Source organism: Dermacentor variabilis, chromosome 5 (genome assembly GCF_050947875.1).
Source record: "Dermacentor variabilis isolate Ectoservices chromosome 5, ASM5094787v1, whole genome shotgun sequence".
NCBI lineage: Eukaryota > Metazoa > Arthropoda > Arachnida > Ixodida > Ixodidae > Dermacentor > Dermacentor variabilis.
This window is the reverse complement of record NC_134572.1, coordinates 18,503,753-18,521,803: the sequence shown is the minus strand read 5'-3', so window position 1 is coordinate 18,521,803 and position 18,051 is coordinate 18,503,753. Positions and strand designations below refer to the sequence as shown.

The 18,051-nt window shown below is 43.0% G+C and overlaps 1 protein-coding gene across 1 annotated transcript in view; it reads right to left on the bottom strand.

Moving 5' to 3' along the window:
- LOC142582331 (uncharacterized) overlaps positions 1-18,051 on the bottom strand; it is a 57,138-nt gene that overhangs the window by 30,493 nt on the left and 8,594 nt on the right. Inside the window, exons 3-5 of the mRNA XM_075691916.1 lie at positions 5,131-5,236; positions 4,406-4,491; positions 458-544 (exon numbers count right to left, since the gene is read on the bottom strand). Of these exons, the coding sequence (XP_075548031.1) occupies positions 458-544; positions 4,406-4,491; positions 5,131-5,236 (279 nt within the window). The remainder of the gene's footprint in view (positions 1-457; positions 545-4,405; positions 4,492-5,130; positions 5,237-18,051) is intronic.

Genomic DNA, 18,051 nt, shown 5'->3' with positions numbered 1-18,051 from the left:
GTATGTACTTTTTCCGAGCTCTGGCCAACTACGGTTTAACGAGGTTTTAGTGTATTATTACCTACTCCATAGTGTTTTCTACTTGCTTCTAGGGAATTGGCAGGGTTCACTTACTTATGTGAATAGAAAATAATTCCACTCTGAATACAATGCAGACACACAGAGGCCCCATGTGATAAATGTTGCTATGGTGATTTTCATTGTATCAAACTGCTGCATTTTGTAAGAAATAGCTCCCTGCTCATAAAATTTGCCCTTATTAAGAGAATGAAAATGAGAGCCATGATTTAGACTGCCCTGCCTCATACTAGTTACTTTGTGCTTAAAAAAAATACTGCCAACTCAAGTAACTGCCCATGAACAATGTCTATTAGCAGAAAAGCAACTTCCCATCTTTACTTATGAAAACATGAACACAAAAAGTGAGGTGGTGGAAATCAGCTGCAAGTTTCCTTACCAGGACCTGCATCAATATTTTTTTTTTCTTCACCAGTATCCAAATCCCAGAGCTTTATGTTGCTGTCCAAGGAACTTGATGCAGCAACTGCGGGAATAACATAGAAAAAAGAAATATTTTTTTGTGAATAACATGTTTTATCATGTAATCGTAAATGTTTTTGTTTCTCAATAATTTTCTCATTTCGAGAGTTAGTTCTTCTCTATAATCTTTTTACTATGCCAACTATTTGCTTATCACACATCTCAACCTACATATTTCCCCTCAAGCTAATACTAAATTGAGAAATGTTTTTGTTAAACAACTTTTGTTAAATTCGAGGGCATGGTGTTTTTACAGAAGAAATGGTATACGTAATGGGTCCAGTGTTGCACCGATGCTGTGTAGTACTTTCTTAGCGAAGTTTCAAAAGTGCCTTTGTGACACCATTAATGATTACCGTGTTGCCTGACTCTATAGGTATGTAGATGATTTCCTTGTTTTCTTTTTAAGTATTGGACAAAGTGATTGTCTCACTGACATCATTCGCAGTGTCTTATTAGTGTTTCAGGATTGCTCTTGACATCTTAGTTTCACCCACGAAGCACAACACGATAATTCCATAAGGTTTTTAGATCTGACTAACATTTCATGCTCATGGTCACATTTGCTGGGTTTATAGTCCAAGAACTAAAAAGACACTACTACCGTACCAATCTGCCCATTCAAAACTGGTCAAGCGTGGCATAGTCAACTTGTGCTTGTCCAATGCAGTGGAAAAGAGTTGTACACATCAAATGCAAGACAGTGCCACCCAGAAAAAGAGGAGACAGTTAGCGGCAGGCTATCCCAAGGCTTTGATCACTGCAGTGGCTGAAGTGGCACAAATGTTTGGAAATAAAAAACGGAAGGGATTGCGAAGTGAGGGACAAAAGAAAAAAAGAACCTGATGGTTATGCCATATGGTATTTCACACAAATTTAAAAAGGTTGTGGCAAGAAACGACATCAGTTTGGTTTGTTTTGCACCTTGTATGCTTGCAAAGCTTTACGTGAGGATTTCGCAGCACAATTTGCGAAGAAGTGCGTGCAATACCAAGGACGTCAACAAGTTTTGCACGTGTGACACATGTGTATTGTATAGTATCCCATTAAAATGTGGTAAAGTTTACATAGGGCAAGCCGGTCGTTGTGGGAATGATCGGATGCGTGAGCATGATAATCTGGTATGGGAGGTAATCTTCTGCTACATTGTAAGCAGTGCAGTTGCATTCCAATATTTGACAACATATCAGTCATGGAGAAGGCTAAGACTCAGCAAGAGAGAGAGTTGATTGAAGCTTATCACATCTATAAACTTGACCCCGAGAAAGAGCTTGAATTTCTTGATCAATGTCACTGCGTACAGTTGAATACAGTTGTACAGATGAATTAAAAATAGCTGAGGTCACCCCTGTTTACAAAGGTGGCGATGAGAAAAAGGCTTACCAACTACAGGCCGATATCTGTTTTGCCGGTGTTTTCCAAGATATTTGAGCGTGTTATTAATCATAGGCTTACGTCTTTTTTTCATAAACACGAAATAATTACGAAGTCGCAGTACGGCTTTCAAAAGGATAAGTCTGCAGAACTAGCTTTAACAAATATAAAGGACAAAATAATTGAAAATATTGAGAACAAACTGCTCACTCTGGGGATTTTCTTGGATTTGAAAAATGCATTCGACACTGTGCAACACGATATCCTTCTTAAGAAGCTTGCCGCGTATGGTGTTCGAGGTGTAGCACAGAATTTAATTACATCATATCTCTCAAATCAGTATGAGCATGTATGCGTCAACAATCTGGTGTCACAAAAATTGAAAGTCGAATATGGCGTCCCTCAAGGATCGATCTTAGGACCCCTCTTATTTCTTGTATACATAAATGATGTACCGTCAATACCAAACTCCCCTGAAATAATAACATATGCTGACGACACTAATATTTTCTTCACTGGCACTACAAAAGAGGACATAGAATCATAAGCTAACAGTTACCTCTTACAACTCTCCAGGTGCCCTAAAAGCAACCGACTGAGTTTAAACACATGCAAAACCAAATATATAATTTTTAAGCCAGCAAATAAAAGAGACCCCTACTGTGTTCATCTGAACTTTGAGGACACGTTACTGGAACAAGTTACCGAGCAAAAGTTCTTGGGCGTATGGTTTATAGAGGACCTTAAATGGAATACTCACATTAACAAATCAAGAAGTGAGCTATCTCGAGTTACTGGCTGCATGTACAAAATACGAAATATACTATACACCTGGTTGAAACAAACATTATACTACTCACTTTTCTATTCAGAACTCAGTTACGGCATTTTAGTATGGGGAACTACGATAGCTTCAAACTACAACAAACTAATCATTGTACAAAAGAAAATATTGAGAATAAGTGAAAACTATGTGGGTGACAAACGAGGACTCCGAACAAAACCACTCTTCATTAAATATAGCACGCTTTAAGCAGATCAAGTTTATTATTTCAATCTACTCCAGTGGATTTATAAAAATAGGCTGCACACAATACCTGTCAACAGTTGCACCTCATACCCCATACGTAGACCACACCATCTAAAGCCTGCCACAAGAACAAATTACGGAAGGCAAACATTGAATTATCATACGATTAATATAGTAAACAGTAATCACTTTAACATACAATACACACAACCCTTCCACAACTTCAAAAATGACTGTAAAATCCTATTAGTGGGCAGTGACATTGCATTTTCATTTTGAGTAACTTGTGCTCATCCCTGATAACACATGTAACCTCAGTTATGTTACAAGTTTTTCTCAGCGCTTGTAAATTATATTTGCCATTGTTTTGGCATTTACATCGTACATCATTCTAAACCTTCATTCTTTTCTGAAATGTCTCTATGTACTGATGTATTTACTGTATGAGCTATATATTTTCGGGCCAGTGATTCTATGGTTTTCTTTTCTTTGTTGACTTCTGATGTAAGCCAATTCTATTGTTATATAATACTTATTGCTTATGTATCTTCTGCTTTTTTCAAAATCTATCACGTTGAAGCAAAAGTAATGCTTTGGAGACATGCATTCTGAATAATTGAATTTTTCGTTGCTGTGTGCTGTGTGTTAAAGATATGTTTTGCAAATATGTATGTGAATGATATGTCATGCTGCCTTGAACTGTAGGGGCGCAGAGGCTCTGTCAGGCATTTTGCCTTTACCTCTGCCCCCTACACGGAGAGAATCCGTGAAACAATAAAATTTTTTAAAAAATTAAACAAAGGTGATTACTATGCATATGATATGTTGTGCCTTGCACATGTTCAGTACGGACTTGGGAGACGTCGTTTTCATGAACAGACTTCAGTTGTTAATCCAGCCACTTTCCTGTCGCTTTGTCTATGTCTGCCTCTCAATTTTTTCCTTTTTCCAAGTTTGCTGGCATTTTCCTAGTGTAATGCAACTTTAGACAACACTAAAACAGCCACTCTGGCCATAAGAGGAGGGTTAATGTACCAGAAAAGAGACAGAAACAGATAGATGACGCCGCCTTGAAGTTACTCACCAGCCCGCCATGACATCATGGATTCTGACAGCACTTGCCGAGATTTACTTAATTTTATATCAGTAAAGATGCACTACATTGTATTATAAAACAGCCAAAAATTGAACTTCATAATTTCAAAACTTTTGCTGTGCCAAAACAGCAATAAAGTGAAAAAAAAAAAATACTTTTAAATATGTGACATCGCACTGGCATTTTGGCGCAAAATTTGAAAATGGAACTTCAACCTCCATTTTCTCTTCAACCTATTACTGCGAACTTAAAGAAACTAGAGTTCTGAAATACTTTATCAATTTCAACTGATTCAGTGTTTGTCTTTAATGTCCCCTAAAAGAATACAAGTGTAGAAACGAGAATAAAGACTAAGAAAAACACACCTTTGCCATCGTGAGATACGTCAACAGAGAAGACACCAAGAGCGTGGCCCTCAAAAACATGTAGCAGTTCCAGTTTCTCATCGTCCCTGAAAAAAAAATTTAATGTTGCGCAGCTGTGGTTAACTTGACAGTAAGCTCTATTTATTACTTGCATACCCAGCCTAGCCATAGAGCTTGTAAACACATACCAAGTGCGCAGATATCCTGCTGCTATTATTACAAGAAAAAGTTACTTGATTAGGTCTAAATGTTTTCTGATAAATTACCTCTATATACACCAAGCCCACAAAAATAATATACACCAAACCAGTGCAAATACTAGGCTACTAAACGTTCTAACTGTGCATGTTTTAGATCAAGGGTTTCAGATTTCTTAACACTATGTTCCTATGCAATAATGAGATGTAAAATGCTTCTTTACATCTTCATAATATAATTTTGCAATCAGAAATGTGCTAATTTCCTGTTCTTGTATTGTGCTCTTGTAACAGACTTTTAGGTTATCTTGTTTACAAGCAGATTTCTCCAACTTTTGTTGTACATTGCATAGCTAAATATGTCATATAAAAAAATAATAATAATAGTCATAGGTCATGAACAAATGCATATGAGTGATGAAATTAATACCAAAAATAGATTTTCCTGAATGACAGATAAGTAAGAGTGAAAAGCCCGAATTCAGGTGAACCTATATAACTTAAACTGAAGTGAACAGGTCAACTTGCCATTTCCAGCACTTCACAGTGTCGTCAACAGAACCAGTCAAAATGTGGTTCGTCCCATCTTTCGGCGACTTCGACCAAGCACAGCTCCAGATTGCATCATCATGGGCTAAAAATACACATAAGTAAATAAACAGCGCCTGGCCTTTTCGGGTAACATTGATGAAGCCAGAAAAACAATTGCTGCCAAGTGTTTTCAGGGCTTAGAAGAATGTTTGAATTCCTTATGATGTACATTCACATGACTTATTTCTCTTTTGCCTAGCACATGTGAAGCAGCTTATGTCATTTATTTGTTGATTTTGTACAAAACACTGTTGAAGTTGGAGCATTAAATATGCATAGCTCTTACAGCTAAACCGCTGACTCATTCGCGCTCAAATTTCATGCAAGGATGGCATTTCCCAGTGAATGCAGTTTTATGCCACATTTGCATGTATTACTTGCCTGTTCCTTCCAGAAAAAAAAAAAACGGAAGCACATATCATTCGCAGCAATGCCAGACAATAGTATGTTATTTTTTTCTAACTATACACAAGGAGATGTTAGTGCCTCTTGGTAGCTCCAGCTACTCTTCTCTTTATTCATAGATAAGTTCAAAAAAGTAAAAAAATAGACAAAGAAACTATAGAGAAAAGACTACATTAACAACAGTTCTAAAGTTCCCATACACAAAACAAAAACTAACTGTTTCTGAGCAGTTTGCAAGCGTTTGAGTGTTCATGTTGACAATAAAATTACAATGTAACAAAATGGTGCTTCCACCTTTCATTATTAGACCAAAGCAAAGTGTTCTGTACTTCACTACTACAGTGAGATGGCACTGCAGCTTTGTTCCTGCAAAATCTGCTTTTCTTCTTTTTCTTTTTGCCGGCATCAGCACAGGTGACAAGTGCCTTTATCTTGCTGCAACAGGTGCTTTGAAACTGGACTTGCCCTGTTTGTCGTCTGTCCATTCTGTTACAGAGACTGCCACTGTTGTCGTCATCAACACAAATTAAGTTGTCATTAGGCCACTTTGTCAACCCCAGCTTTACCATAGCTATAGGTCTCGTGCACTGATGTTTTGAACCAGACATGTGGCGCCATCAATTACAAGTGGCAGCGAAATACATTTGTTCCTGGCGCACAGTCACAAAGTGTTTGCTCGGTGCCTAGTAACTAAAATCAGAGTGCCAGCAAGAAAAAGGTACTCCTCTGTACTGTTGCAGGTTATAGATGCCTCAAAGAATACATGAATAGCACCATAAAGCTACAAAAGGTGGAAGTTGTGCCATTATTGCGGCAATATTAGTGCTAGATCAGAGCTGTGAGGAGAGTGCATTCCCAGTGACAGTCATGATTTAAGATGAGCACAAAAATACACAATTACACAAAGTACAACTTTTTTGCATCTTTTAGGATAGCAACGTTGATTATCTCGTTCAAACTTTCTGGGTGCTTTTCTAAATTTTTCTTTCTTTTACAATTTGCATGCACAGCATCTATGTGTTTGAGGATTTATAAACAGTTAAACAAAAAGAAAGACAAGAAGCTAATTTCTTATGCGTACATTTTGAGAGCAGTTCGAGAATGCAGTTCTCATCATTAGCTGATCGTGTGACCGGCAAACAAAAATATTTATTGCATGTGACGCATTTTTACAATGAAAAGCAGATAACTAGTGCGTGCAGACAAATTTCCGACAAGATTGGTTTGCCTCATTTGTCTTAAGTAACATCTAACATTTTCAAATATTGTAATCCAGAATAGAGCCTTAGTAGCACGTACTCAAAATATAGGATGTGCCCAGAATCAGACAGTTGATGGAAGACAACAAAGAAAGCATAGACAGTGTCCCTACCAACAATGGCGTTGCAAAGATTATGCTACATAGTTTGTTACATAGTAGCTCACAAGATCTTCAGCTGCCAAGTGTCCAATATAGCAACACTGCAAACATACAGGAAAAGAAAAAAGCCTTTTTGCTAAAATCTGGCACTGCATCATTTCACTTCTAACATTAAAAGGGCTCTGAAACAATTCTTGAACATAGTAAGAAAATGTTGCTGATACTTTGTAGAGGCTGCTGTGAACATGCGAGCACAATATTACTGCATTGCATGCAGTAGGGAATTCACAATTTTGCGTCGAAAACAACAAAAAATTGTTTGCTCTGGCTTCTGCAATGTCATCACGCAGCATGATCACAAGCGGCTGGACCCACCAATGCTACTGGCCGATTTCATGATAGCGAGAGCATTCTCAGTAATACGCAATTGCAAATTTTGAGTTATATGAATGAAACATATATATATATATATACATATATCTGCTATGTAGATGAAAAATAGAAAACTAGGTATTGGTTTGATAACTCGACTTATAGTTGAAGGATTTAAAAAATTTCTGTGGCACGAGATTCATGAGATAATGTCCTCAAATAGCAAGGCCACTCTACGATTAGTTGGAAAATTTTTTCAGAGCCCCTTTAATATGGAAGAAGTTTTAGCCACAGAGATGATTCATGTTGAATCAGACTGGTGCCTTCAAAACACATGAAGCCTTTAACACGGCAACTGCCTCATCACCTGCGGCTTAAACATTGGCTTACACTAACACTTAATTTGAATAATGGTGTAAGGAAACTTCAAATTTAATGGTTATCTCAAATGCCATGCTACTGACACGTCCGGCAGGTAGATGCTTGAACGTTGTCTAACTGAACTGAATGAGTAAACAACTTCTCATAGCCTATTACACTGAACAAACACAACGAAAAGGAAAGTGATGGACAAACAGCTGTAAATAAAATGTTCTATTAAGTTACACAGTAGCTTCAAATAAATGTAACCTACTTAGATGTTGGGAGTCCAAGAATGCTAAAGTCCATTGAATATGCATTACTATGCCATAAATAAAGGAAGCTGCCTACATCACAAAGAATATAAAGTCACAACCTACTTATTTAAACAAGTTTCCTTCCTCTAACATCAGTGAATTTATATTTATCATTTAGATAGTATAATAAATACTTCCTTTTTTCAAATTATTAAGTAAAATATTGTTGCGGTGCATAACAGGACGTGCAAGCAAGAGACGATGACGAAGAAGTCATGGTCAAGTTGCTCGGGCGTTTCGGCTGCCATATTCTAGTGTCAGCTGGTGGCTTCAGCATTCCCCTTGCATAGACAACATTCGTGCTTGTCTCTGCCTCGCAACATTTTGGTGGACGTGCGGGGTACCAACATGGAGCTCCGCAGCAGGACCCGCATGAGCCCTGACACGATGATTGACAGCCAAAGTGCCACAATGATCGACCGCCCACCTTCGGTGCCGCAGAATCTGACTTCCATTGTGTTGTCCCAGCTGCGAGACCCAGGCACCTTCAATGGCACCGATGGTACGGATGTTAAAGTCTGGATTTCCTGGTATGAGCGTGTAAGTGAAAATAACCGGTGGGACCCAATGCTAATGCTAGCAAATGTGATATCCTACCTCCAACACACAGCGCTAGCATGGTACGAGACCCACGCACGACACAATGAGTTGAGACGTATGCAAGCAGAAGCTTCTAGACCTCTTTGGAAAGTCCTTTGGCCATAAGCTGGCAGCAAAGAAGGCGCTATCGACCCGTGCTCAAACTTCAACACAATGTTACATGGCATATTGTCACGTGGTAGTGACGATGAAGAAAGCAGCAATACGGTGGAATACAAAACTAGCTCTTATTGGGTGATCCTATGCCCACAAGAACAGGCTACACTTATAGCACAACGATAGCGGCTAACACGGTCGGCGATCATCCGAAATCTGATCAGCGGGTCAAGCGCGTCGGCTTTTATAGAGCAGTCGTCGAATGTTCCAGACTAACCGTTTGGACCCGCGTGCTTCCACAAAGTTATACACCATTCGCGTCAGGTGATGAAATCAGATAACATAAGGTTCGGCGACAACAGACAGCGGATAGAAGCATCGATAACTTTCCAGAAACTTCGGATACATGCAGGCGCGTCCCACGCTGTGCGATTACATTTGTTAGGCGGCGAAACGTGGTTGCCCGATAAAGATAAGTACACGTGTCAATATATTCAATATGTCCTCCGTGCATGCCTTTAAACGGGAGACATGAACATCAGTTCTTGGCTATACGGACGATGGGCATGGCTCTTCAGGAGCAATCTCGTACATCACATCTGAAAGCTGTCGCAGGATTCGGTAGAGACCTGAATATTCCGAAATTCAGCCACGAGCCACGGATAGAAGCACATGAGTTCTTGGCGCTTAATAGGCGCATAGCAGGAAAGGCGTTTGAAGAAAACCGTGAAAGATACCTACTGAATGGCGTGGATGCACTTATAAGATCTACAATCAGCACTACCACGTTGCCTAGCAAAGATTCTATGGGAAAAGTCTTGTCGTATTTTAAGAAGAATAGACTCTGGCTTCTTCAAGCCGACAAAGATGATGGGTTCATGGTGCTCACCGTAGAAGGGTTTCAAAAAAGAGCCGGCGAAGCAATTGCGGAGGACTTCATCCCTCTGAAAGCTAGTGTGATGCGAGTGAAAGGCAAGGCGGCTGCGATGTGCAAAGAATTAGATCTGAGCAGGCTGGCCAATGACACTGGTAACAGCAAAAGCAATGCCCTTTCCGTGTTCTTTACGGCCAAAACACATAAACTGTCTGTGCCATTCAGAACAGTGGTCAGCGAAAATGGAACTTAGCAGATTGTGTTAAGCAAGTTTCTTTAAAAACACCTTACATCCCTTAAAGTTCAAGATCCGTACAGCACAAAGAGTTCAAAAGATGTTGTTAGGTTTCTTGAGGAAAGTACTTCCATTGGTTATGTGTTTTCAGTAGATGTTGAAGACTTGTTTTACTCTGTGCCCCACGATGCCTTATTTAGTTCTGTCAGAGATGCTATAGAAAGTAACGGTGCAGTAGGGTTCCAAAACTCCTCTGGCGTGTCAATAGATAATTTTATGAAAATGCTAGAATTTTACCTTGGTGTGATGTTTCTCTCTTTTGAGAACAAGTTTTATCGACAAAGACAAGGGATTTGTATTGGATTCTGCGTAGCCCCGGTGCTTACTAACATTTTCTTAAATTGTATTGACAGTGCCTTGGAGCCAATTCTAACAGGAAGGGGTGCACTAAAAGTGTTCAGGTATGTTGACGATTTTTTAATAGTTTGTAACAAACTGAACGTTTTGACTTACACAGATGGTGTAAACACTGTCCTAGACAGTTTCATAAGGAGGTACGGGGGTTGGTATTCATGCATGAACTACCCTTGCAGGGTCAATTACAGTTTTTAGACATTAACATTACCTTGGGTGAAGATCATGTATGTTCGCAGTATGCACCTCAAGCACAAAAGGAGCTTCTTCCTTATGCGTCGGCACATTCAAAAACTGTAAAACGTTCCATTGCTAAACTTTGTCTTGAGTCTGCTCTCGTGAAATTGTGTCACCATGCAATGCGTGCGAGCTTTGACAAGGAAGTTGATAGGTAGGTTTCGGCGGGGTTCCCAAGCATGGTTATCACAGCAGTGGCTGAAGCCATCTTGCAAAAAATCAAAGGTGCCATGGTCAAGAAACCGTGCGCACAAGAAAAACAAGCTGCGAAGCTGGAAGTGGTTCCGTACGTACGAAGGATAGCCCACAATATGAAAAAGGTGGCAAACAGACACGGTGTCCCAGTCGTGTTTTTGGCTCCTCGGAAACAAGCACAGCTCTGCGCCTGTGTCGCAAGCGAGGGTACGAGGAGCAGCTGCACCAAAAAACATGGAAAGCAGTTTGTAAAGTGCTGCACCGGTGTGGTATATGAAATACCTTTGACCTGCGGGAAAACCTATGTGGGCCAAACGGGTAGATGCGTGAATGACTGTGCAGCTGAACATGTGCGGTCGCTGAAAGAAGGAGGAGTGCATCTTTCGCAACATTGTGCAACTTGCACTGCGTGTGACCGAGCGGCAGAACATCCGCCACAGAAACAATGCCAGTACTGCAAGAAGTGTGAACTACGGTTCCGAGAGATAAAGATTCTTGGCAGAAGCAGGGAAACAAAGGCACGTGAGGTTTTGGAAGCATTCCATATAGAGAAGAGAGAAAAAACTGTGTTTGTGATACTACCGTGACCCTTTTCAAAAGTGAAATGTCCTATCTAGAACAGTTTGGCAGATGATACAATATGGACATTGTGCGCATGTCTGTGATTTTCCTTATATTTGCTGATTTTTCAGTGAATAAAGATAGATGAAGTTGGCGCTTGTCCTGCGTCATTCTCCCTCTCATGATCGTCTTAGTTGGCGCTGTTCCTTCATAATTCAAGAACTGTAGACTGCACTTTCTCCAGGATCAGCCCCCACTGTGGACGGCACAAAACTGAGCAACAAGCTAAGAAAAGGTAACGCTTTAATAATATGCTCTTATATTATTAACGTTGAAAATTTCACTCAGTTTACTTCAGCGGTTTTCCAATATGAGCACTACTGCATGTCACAAGTATAGCCTACTTGATATATTTTATAATTTCCTGTAACTGTCGACTACACGGTATGGCAGACCCTCATAGCGATGAAAAGAAAGGAGATTGGCAATATTATGGGCAAGTGCACAAGGTGTGCTCCAGTGCGAGCACTGTCTGCTACACTGGGCTTCTTCGATTATGCAATCCTGGACTGTCTGCAATCTGTCCGCAGCTCCTGGTCTGACAAGCCCTGACAGAAGGGCATGTCACAGTCACGTGATTCAGCTGTTGTGGACCGTCCGAGGTTTCATTTGAAAGCACCATGTACGGTGCCATGAACGGTGCTGCCATCATCTGATCATAGCTACTTGTAGATAGCACCACTACTCAGCGGATTCATTATTGTGGCCTCTGAGATGGTGCAACCTCAGACGCCACGTCAATGACACAATCATAACACTTGCATAGTGCAATCGCAGCCTGAGAGCATAGAAGGTGCTCGCAAAATGTAGATTAGGTCGTGTTCTCACTTTCTGCCGCTTAACTACTGTAATTAAGCTATTTCACTGCCTGCAAAATTTAACTGGAATTCCCACACGAATGTAAGCAAAATCGCAACCTTGTCACTTCGCTGTTCACGCAGAAAGCACCCGCCGATATTCTCAAAGCTCATGAAACCCCTCACGAAACGCCCAATGGGTATCTAGGACAGAGTGTGTGTACACCATGTACAAATCCTGCACGTCAAAGTGCGAACACTCGAGTTTGGCAGCAGAAGGGTAATCAGCGAATCTTCTATTATGTACCAACCCAGCTACCAGCGTGGAACAGCCACATAATGTGATATGCTTCCTTGCACACCAGCTTCACTCACCTGAAAAGTGAAATCCACCTGTTTACTACACATATATAGCAATCAGCATGACTGATTTAGCAAAAGACGTCAAGAAAAGCATGTTTATTCATCTGATCACTGCGCCTGGCTCTTAAAGGGCCCCTCACCAGGTCTGATCATTTTAAGCTGACAAGCCCAGTGCATAAAATTCGCTCTGTGGAAAGAGCTTAAATTTCAAACCAAACAATGTTTGCCCTTCTCGCAGGCGCCGCACTCCCAGCCAGAGAGTCAACACATTGTGCTAGTGCGCCTACATATATGGTAGTGCTGCGACATCGCTCATAGAGACACGTGACTTCACGAATTATTCAAGGCAACATAGGTCATTTGTTTAATCTGTTCCTTCAATAGACAAATTAAAATTTAGATAAATAATAATACATACAAATCGAATATCTGCATATTTTTGTTTTCCTTCGTACCGCAGCAAGAGAGATGTATTTCCGTTTTGTCTGCTTGTTCCCACATTGTGCAGTCGCGCTCGCAGAGAACAAAACGATGTTACTTTCAACCGTATCCCGGCGCTGCAATCATGCTCTTTCACACCTCTCACGGCTCTCACGCCTGCCTCATTGCTTGTGATTGTGGCACTGATAGGTGTTCTCGAGCAGAGCACGCAATACCAATCTGCCCAAAATGAGACAAATGCAACAGCTCGCATGTAAGACTGTCACCAAAAGTGCCCCACTCAGCAAAAACGTGAGAGAGGGAGAAGAAAAAAGAATGAGGGGTCCGTGATGTATTCGTCACGTGATCCTTCGGCTCCAGTATGGGAGAATGCAGGGAAGGAATTTCGCTTACGGAGGCTAGACAGGGCAAGTGGAGAGAGTGTCTATGTTGGCAGTGACACTCGCCTTCTGAAATCATGAGATCGCGCCACTTCATATTGTTACGGGAAGGAAGAAGCGTGCGTCTATTTACAGATAGGTGGCTTTTAATGGCTGAGCCAACAAGCGTAGAGCAGCGATAATGCTAAACTCTTCTTCGTCATCTCCAAGGCCACCATCATCGTCCTCTTCTTCCCACATTACCGACTGTGACATCACCCCCGTCGGAAATAGCACCTTATTGGTGCGGCTCATCAGTCTGAGAAAGGTAAGGTTTGAGACGGCTGACGTGGATGATGTCAGAGAGAGGTGAAGGCACCGTGGCATCCAGCGGAGACACTTCATATGTGACAGGGGTCACCTGGCCGAGGATGTGGTAAAAGCCATAGTATCGCGAGAGGAATTTCTCCGAAAGACCAACACGCCGAGTTGGATACCAAACTAGCACAGATGCACCTGGTTCGTAGAACGCGTCATGATGGCACTGGTCGTAACGACACTTCTGGTGTGTCTGTGAAGCAGAAAGGCGAATGCGGGCAATCTGGTGTGCTTGGGTCGCTGTGGCTATGACATTCCGAGTGTACTCTGTCGGCGAGTCGTGTGTAGTTGAAAAGAGAGTCTCGAAAGGCAAAGTTGGCTCACGGCCGAAGAGGAGACAGAAGGGTGAATAGCCAGCTGTGTCGTGGCACGAGGAATTGTAGGCGAACGTCACAAATGGTAGAGCAATGTCCCAGTCGCGATGATCAGAGGAAACATACATTGCTAACATGACAGTTAATGTGCAGTTCAGGCGTTCGGTAAGACCGTTAGTTTGAGGATGGTAAGTGGTAGTAAGTTTGTGTTTAGAAGCACATGATCGAAGTAGGTCGTCTATGACTTTGGCAAGAAAGTATCTGCCGCGATTGGTGAGAAGTTGACGAGGTGCACCGTGGTGCAAGATAACATTGTGAAGCAAGAAATCAGCGACGTCTCTGGCGCAGCTGGTCGGTAGGGCTCTAGTAATGCCATGGCGAGTTGTATAGTCCGTAGCGACGGCAATCCACCTATTTCTGTCATTTGATATAGGGAATGGTCCGAGAAGATCAACGCCAACGTAAAAAAAAGGGTCGGCCAGTATATGCAAAGGCTGCAGCAGTCCGGCAGGAGGCACAGCTGGTCTTTTCCGGTGTTGACACGACTCACACGCGGCAACATAGTGCTGGACGGAGCGGTTGAGACGGGGCCAGAAAAACCGTCGCCGAATTCGGTCATAGCTCCGCATGACGCCAAGGTGTCCAGCTGTGGGAACATCGTGCAGTTGCTGCAGTACAGTCTGTCGCAGATGAGACGCAATGACTGTTAGGAGCTCGGGCCCGTCGGGGTGCATGTTGCAGCAATACAGGATGCCATATTGTAGTATGAATATGTGAAGAGATGGGTCAGACGGATCAGAGAGCAGGCGTTCGATAATGGGGCGTAACGACTCATCGCGTCGTTGTTCAGCGCCAATGTCTTGCAAGGCAAAGAACGAAAGAACGCAGATCGGTGCGACATGCACTAAACCATCCGGTACATCGACGGGAGGATGACGAGACAGGCAGTCGGCATCCTGATGTAGACGACCCTGCTTGTAGACCACAGTGCATGTGTATTCCTGCAGCCTTAGGGCTTAGCGGCCGAGGCGTCCGGTAAGATCCTTGAGGGATGAAAGCCAACAAAGGGTGTGGTGGTCGGTTGTAACTGTAAATGGTCGACCATACATGTAGGGTCGGAACTTGCCCACCGCCCAAATGAGGGCGAGACACTCGCGCTCAGTAATCGAGTAATTGTGCTCTGCGGGAGAGAGGAGGCGGCTGGCATAAGCGATGACGCGGTCGTGCCCACATTGGCATTGAGCTAAAACTGCGCCAATGCCATAGCCACTGGCGTCAGTGCGGATTTCTGTCGGAATGGACGCGTCAAAATGGGCGAGAACAGGAGGTGTGGTGAGCAGCGTGATGAGCTGCGAGAAAGCAGACGCTTGTTCAGAGCCCCAAAAGAAAGGAACATCTTTCTTCAGGAGGTCAGTCAGAGGATGGGCCACATGGGCAAAATTTTCCACAAACCTGCGGAAGTGAGAGCAAAGGCCAATAAAGCTGCGAACATCATTGGCACAAGTTGGTACAGGGAAATTCTGCACAGCATGAACTTTAGCGGGGTAGGGGCGAATGCTTGACGAATCGACGAGGTGTCCGAGCATGTTTATTTGGTGGTGACCGAAGTGGCACTTGGACGAGTTGAGCTGCAAGCCAGCAGTGTGAAAAACAGAACGAACAGATGAAAGTCTTTCAAGATCAGTCGCAAAAGTTGAAAAGAATACGATGACGTCATCCAAGTAGCACAAACAGATGGACCATTTCAAACCACGCAAGAGCATGTCCATAATCCGTTCAAAGGTCGCCGGGGCATTGTACAAACCAAAAGGCATTACCCAGAACTGATATAGGCCGTCTGGTGTGACGAATGTAGTCTTTTCACGGTCCATTTCATTCACGGCAATTTGCCAATATCCAGAGCGAAGGTCTATAGATGAAAAATAAGTGGCACCGTGGAGACAATTCAGAGCATCGTCAATGCGCGGAAGTGGATATACATCTTTTTTGGTGATCGTGTTTAGATGAGATTCAACGCAGAATCGCCAGCTGCTATCTTTTTTTTTGTCGAGAACAACAGGGGACACCCACGGGCTGGAAGAGTGTTCAATAATCCTTTTGGCAAGCATCCTGTCAACCTCGCTCTGGATAACTTGTCGCTCAGAGGGCGACACCCGGTATGGGCGTCGGCGAACAGGTGCTGCATCGCTGGTATTTATACGATGCTTCACGACCGTAGTGTGACACAAAGGGCGATCGTTCAGGTAGAAAATGTCGGAGTAGGACTCGAGGAGGCCACGGAGCTCTGCGGCTTGTTGGCTTGAGAGGTCCGGTGCAACTATCTTTGTAAAGTCGTCGGTCGGGGCTGATGCAGAAGGCGCAGAATGAGCAATGGTCCAAGACGGCGCAACAGATAGAGCGGAAATGTGGCACTTGTGCGTCGGTGACAATGTGGCAAGAGACATGCCTAGAGGAAGTACTTGTGGGCACTGTCCGAAATTTAGGATGGGAAGACATGTCTGATTGTCCGCAACAGGAACGATGGTGTGCGGGAAGGAGACATTGTTAGAAAGCAGGACTGAAGTCGCGGGAGTAAGGACATAGTCTCCATCAGGTACAGGTGGGCAGGCTAAGACAGGGATGCAGGTTGCTGCAAGAGATGGCAGGCGTATAAAATCCACAGAACAAAGCCGAGTTGGAGCTTGAGCAGGATGGTCAACGGGAACAGGTAGGGGTAGGTCAAGTTGTACAACACCGCAGGAACAGTCAATCAGAGCGAATAGGCGGCCAAAAAATCAAGTCCGAGGATCACATGGTGAGGGCAACGTTCGAGCACACTAAACAATACGGACATGTGGCAACCGGCGACACTGACACGAGGTAGAATATTATATTGGCCAGCATAAGCGTGTTATCCCACCTGTTGTGTGCGCTGACCCGTTCACAATTCTGCAACCAGTCATCGATGTCAACGTTGTCGATCCTGGAAAACATGCCAGGGTCGCGAGGCTGGGCCAGGATGACCGTCGATGGCGACGACAGGGCCGTGGTTGAACTCTCTCCTTCGGATGACATGGCCGCCAGGTTACGTCCGCTGTGGAGCTCCGTCTTGCGCAAGTGATCACCCCGCACGTCCACCAATGATGTTACGGGAAGACAGAAGCGTGCGTCTATTTACAGATGACTTTTAATGGCTGAGCCAACAAGCGTAGAGCAGCGATAATGCTAAACTCTTCTTCATCGTCTCCAAGGCCACCATCATGGTCCTTTTGTTCCCACATTACCGACTGTGACAATATTATAATACTATAATATATAATATTATATTTATTATAATATTTATATCTCTACTAGTAATGAACTAATTTGAAATATTATTGGGGTAGAACATTCCTTAGAAGGCACATAACAACCTCCAGCATAGAGCAAAAATTTGCAATGTGGCCTGGTAAGGGGTCCTTTAAAGAAACGTTGAAGACTAAAGCTGCAGAATTTTGACAGTTCATGAAAAGCTCACATGATGGCACACAAAGCACCAATGTAACAGACACGACAGCTGAGTGTATAGTATTTGCCGTCTGGAGTGTGAAATTACACAGAAGCACTCGTCATCTGGCGGCGAACATGGCGGCGAACTCAATAGCAAGTAGTGGCAATAGACATCTATTGTCACTACTTGCTTGCGCTGGTCCAAGCAAAAGTCTGCAGACAGCTCCGAGAGTCCAGGGAAAGTCTGCGAATTCCCGTCCGTGAAAAATTAATGCAATACTGGCAGCTCTTGGACTGGTAGGCAGAGCTTTCGAAGCTGTCCGAGCAAAATCGAATGTAGCACGGCAGTCCCAAGCAGTCCAGGACTGTCAGGGACTGATAATCAAAGACGCCCATCTCTGGAGGACACACACCCTGCCAGGGTTATCTGTGCGGTCTGTTCCTAATCTTTATCAATGACCTTCCTGCTGAAATTTCATCATCCATTCGTCTGTTTGCGGATGATTGCGTTCTCTACCGACGTATCTCTACCATGAACGATCAGTCATTGCTGCAGGATGATTTAACCTGGATCCAAAATTGGTGTTCGACCTAGCTCATGCAGTTAAATGTATAAAAATGTAAGTTTATGCACGTGTCTCGTAAAAGACCT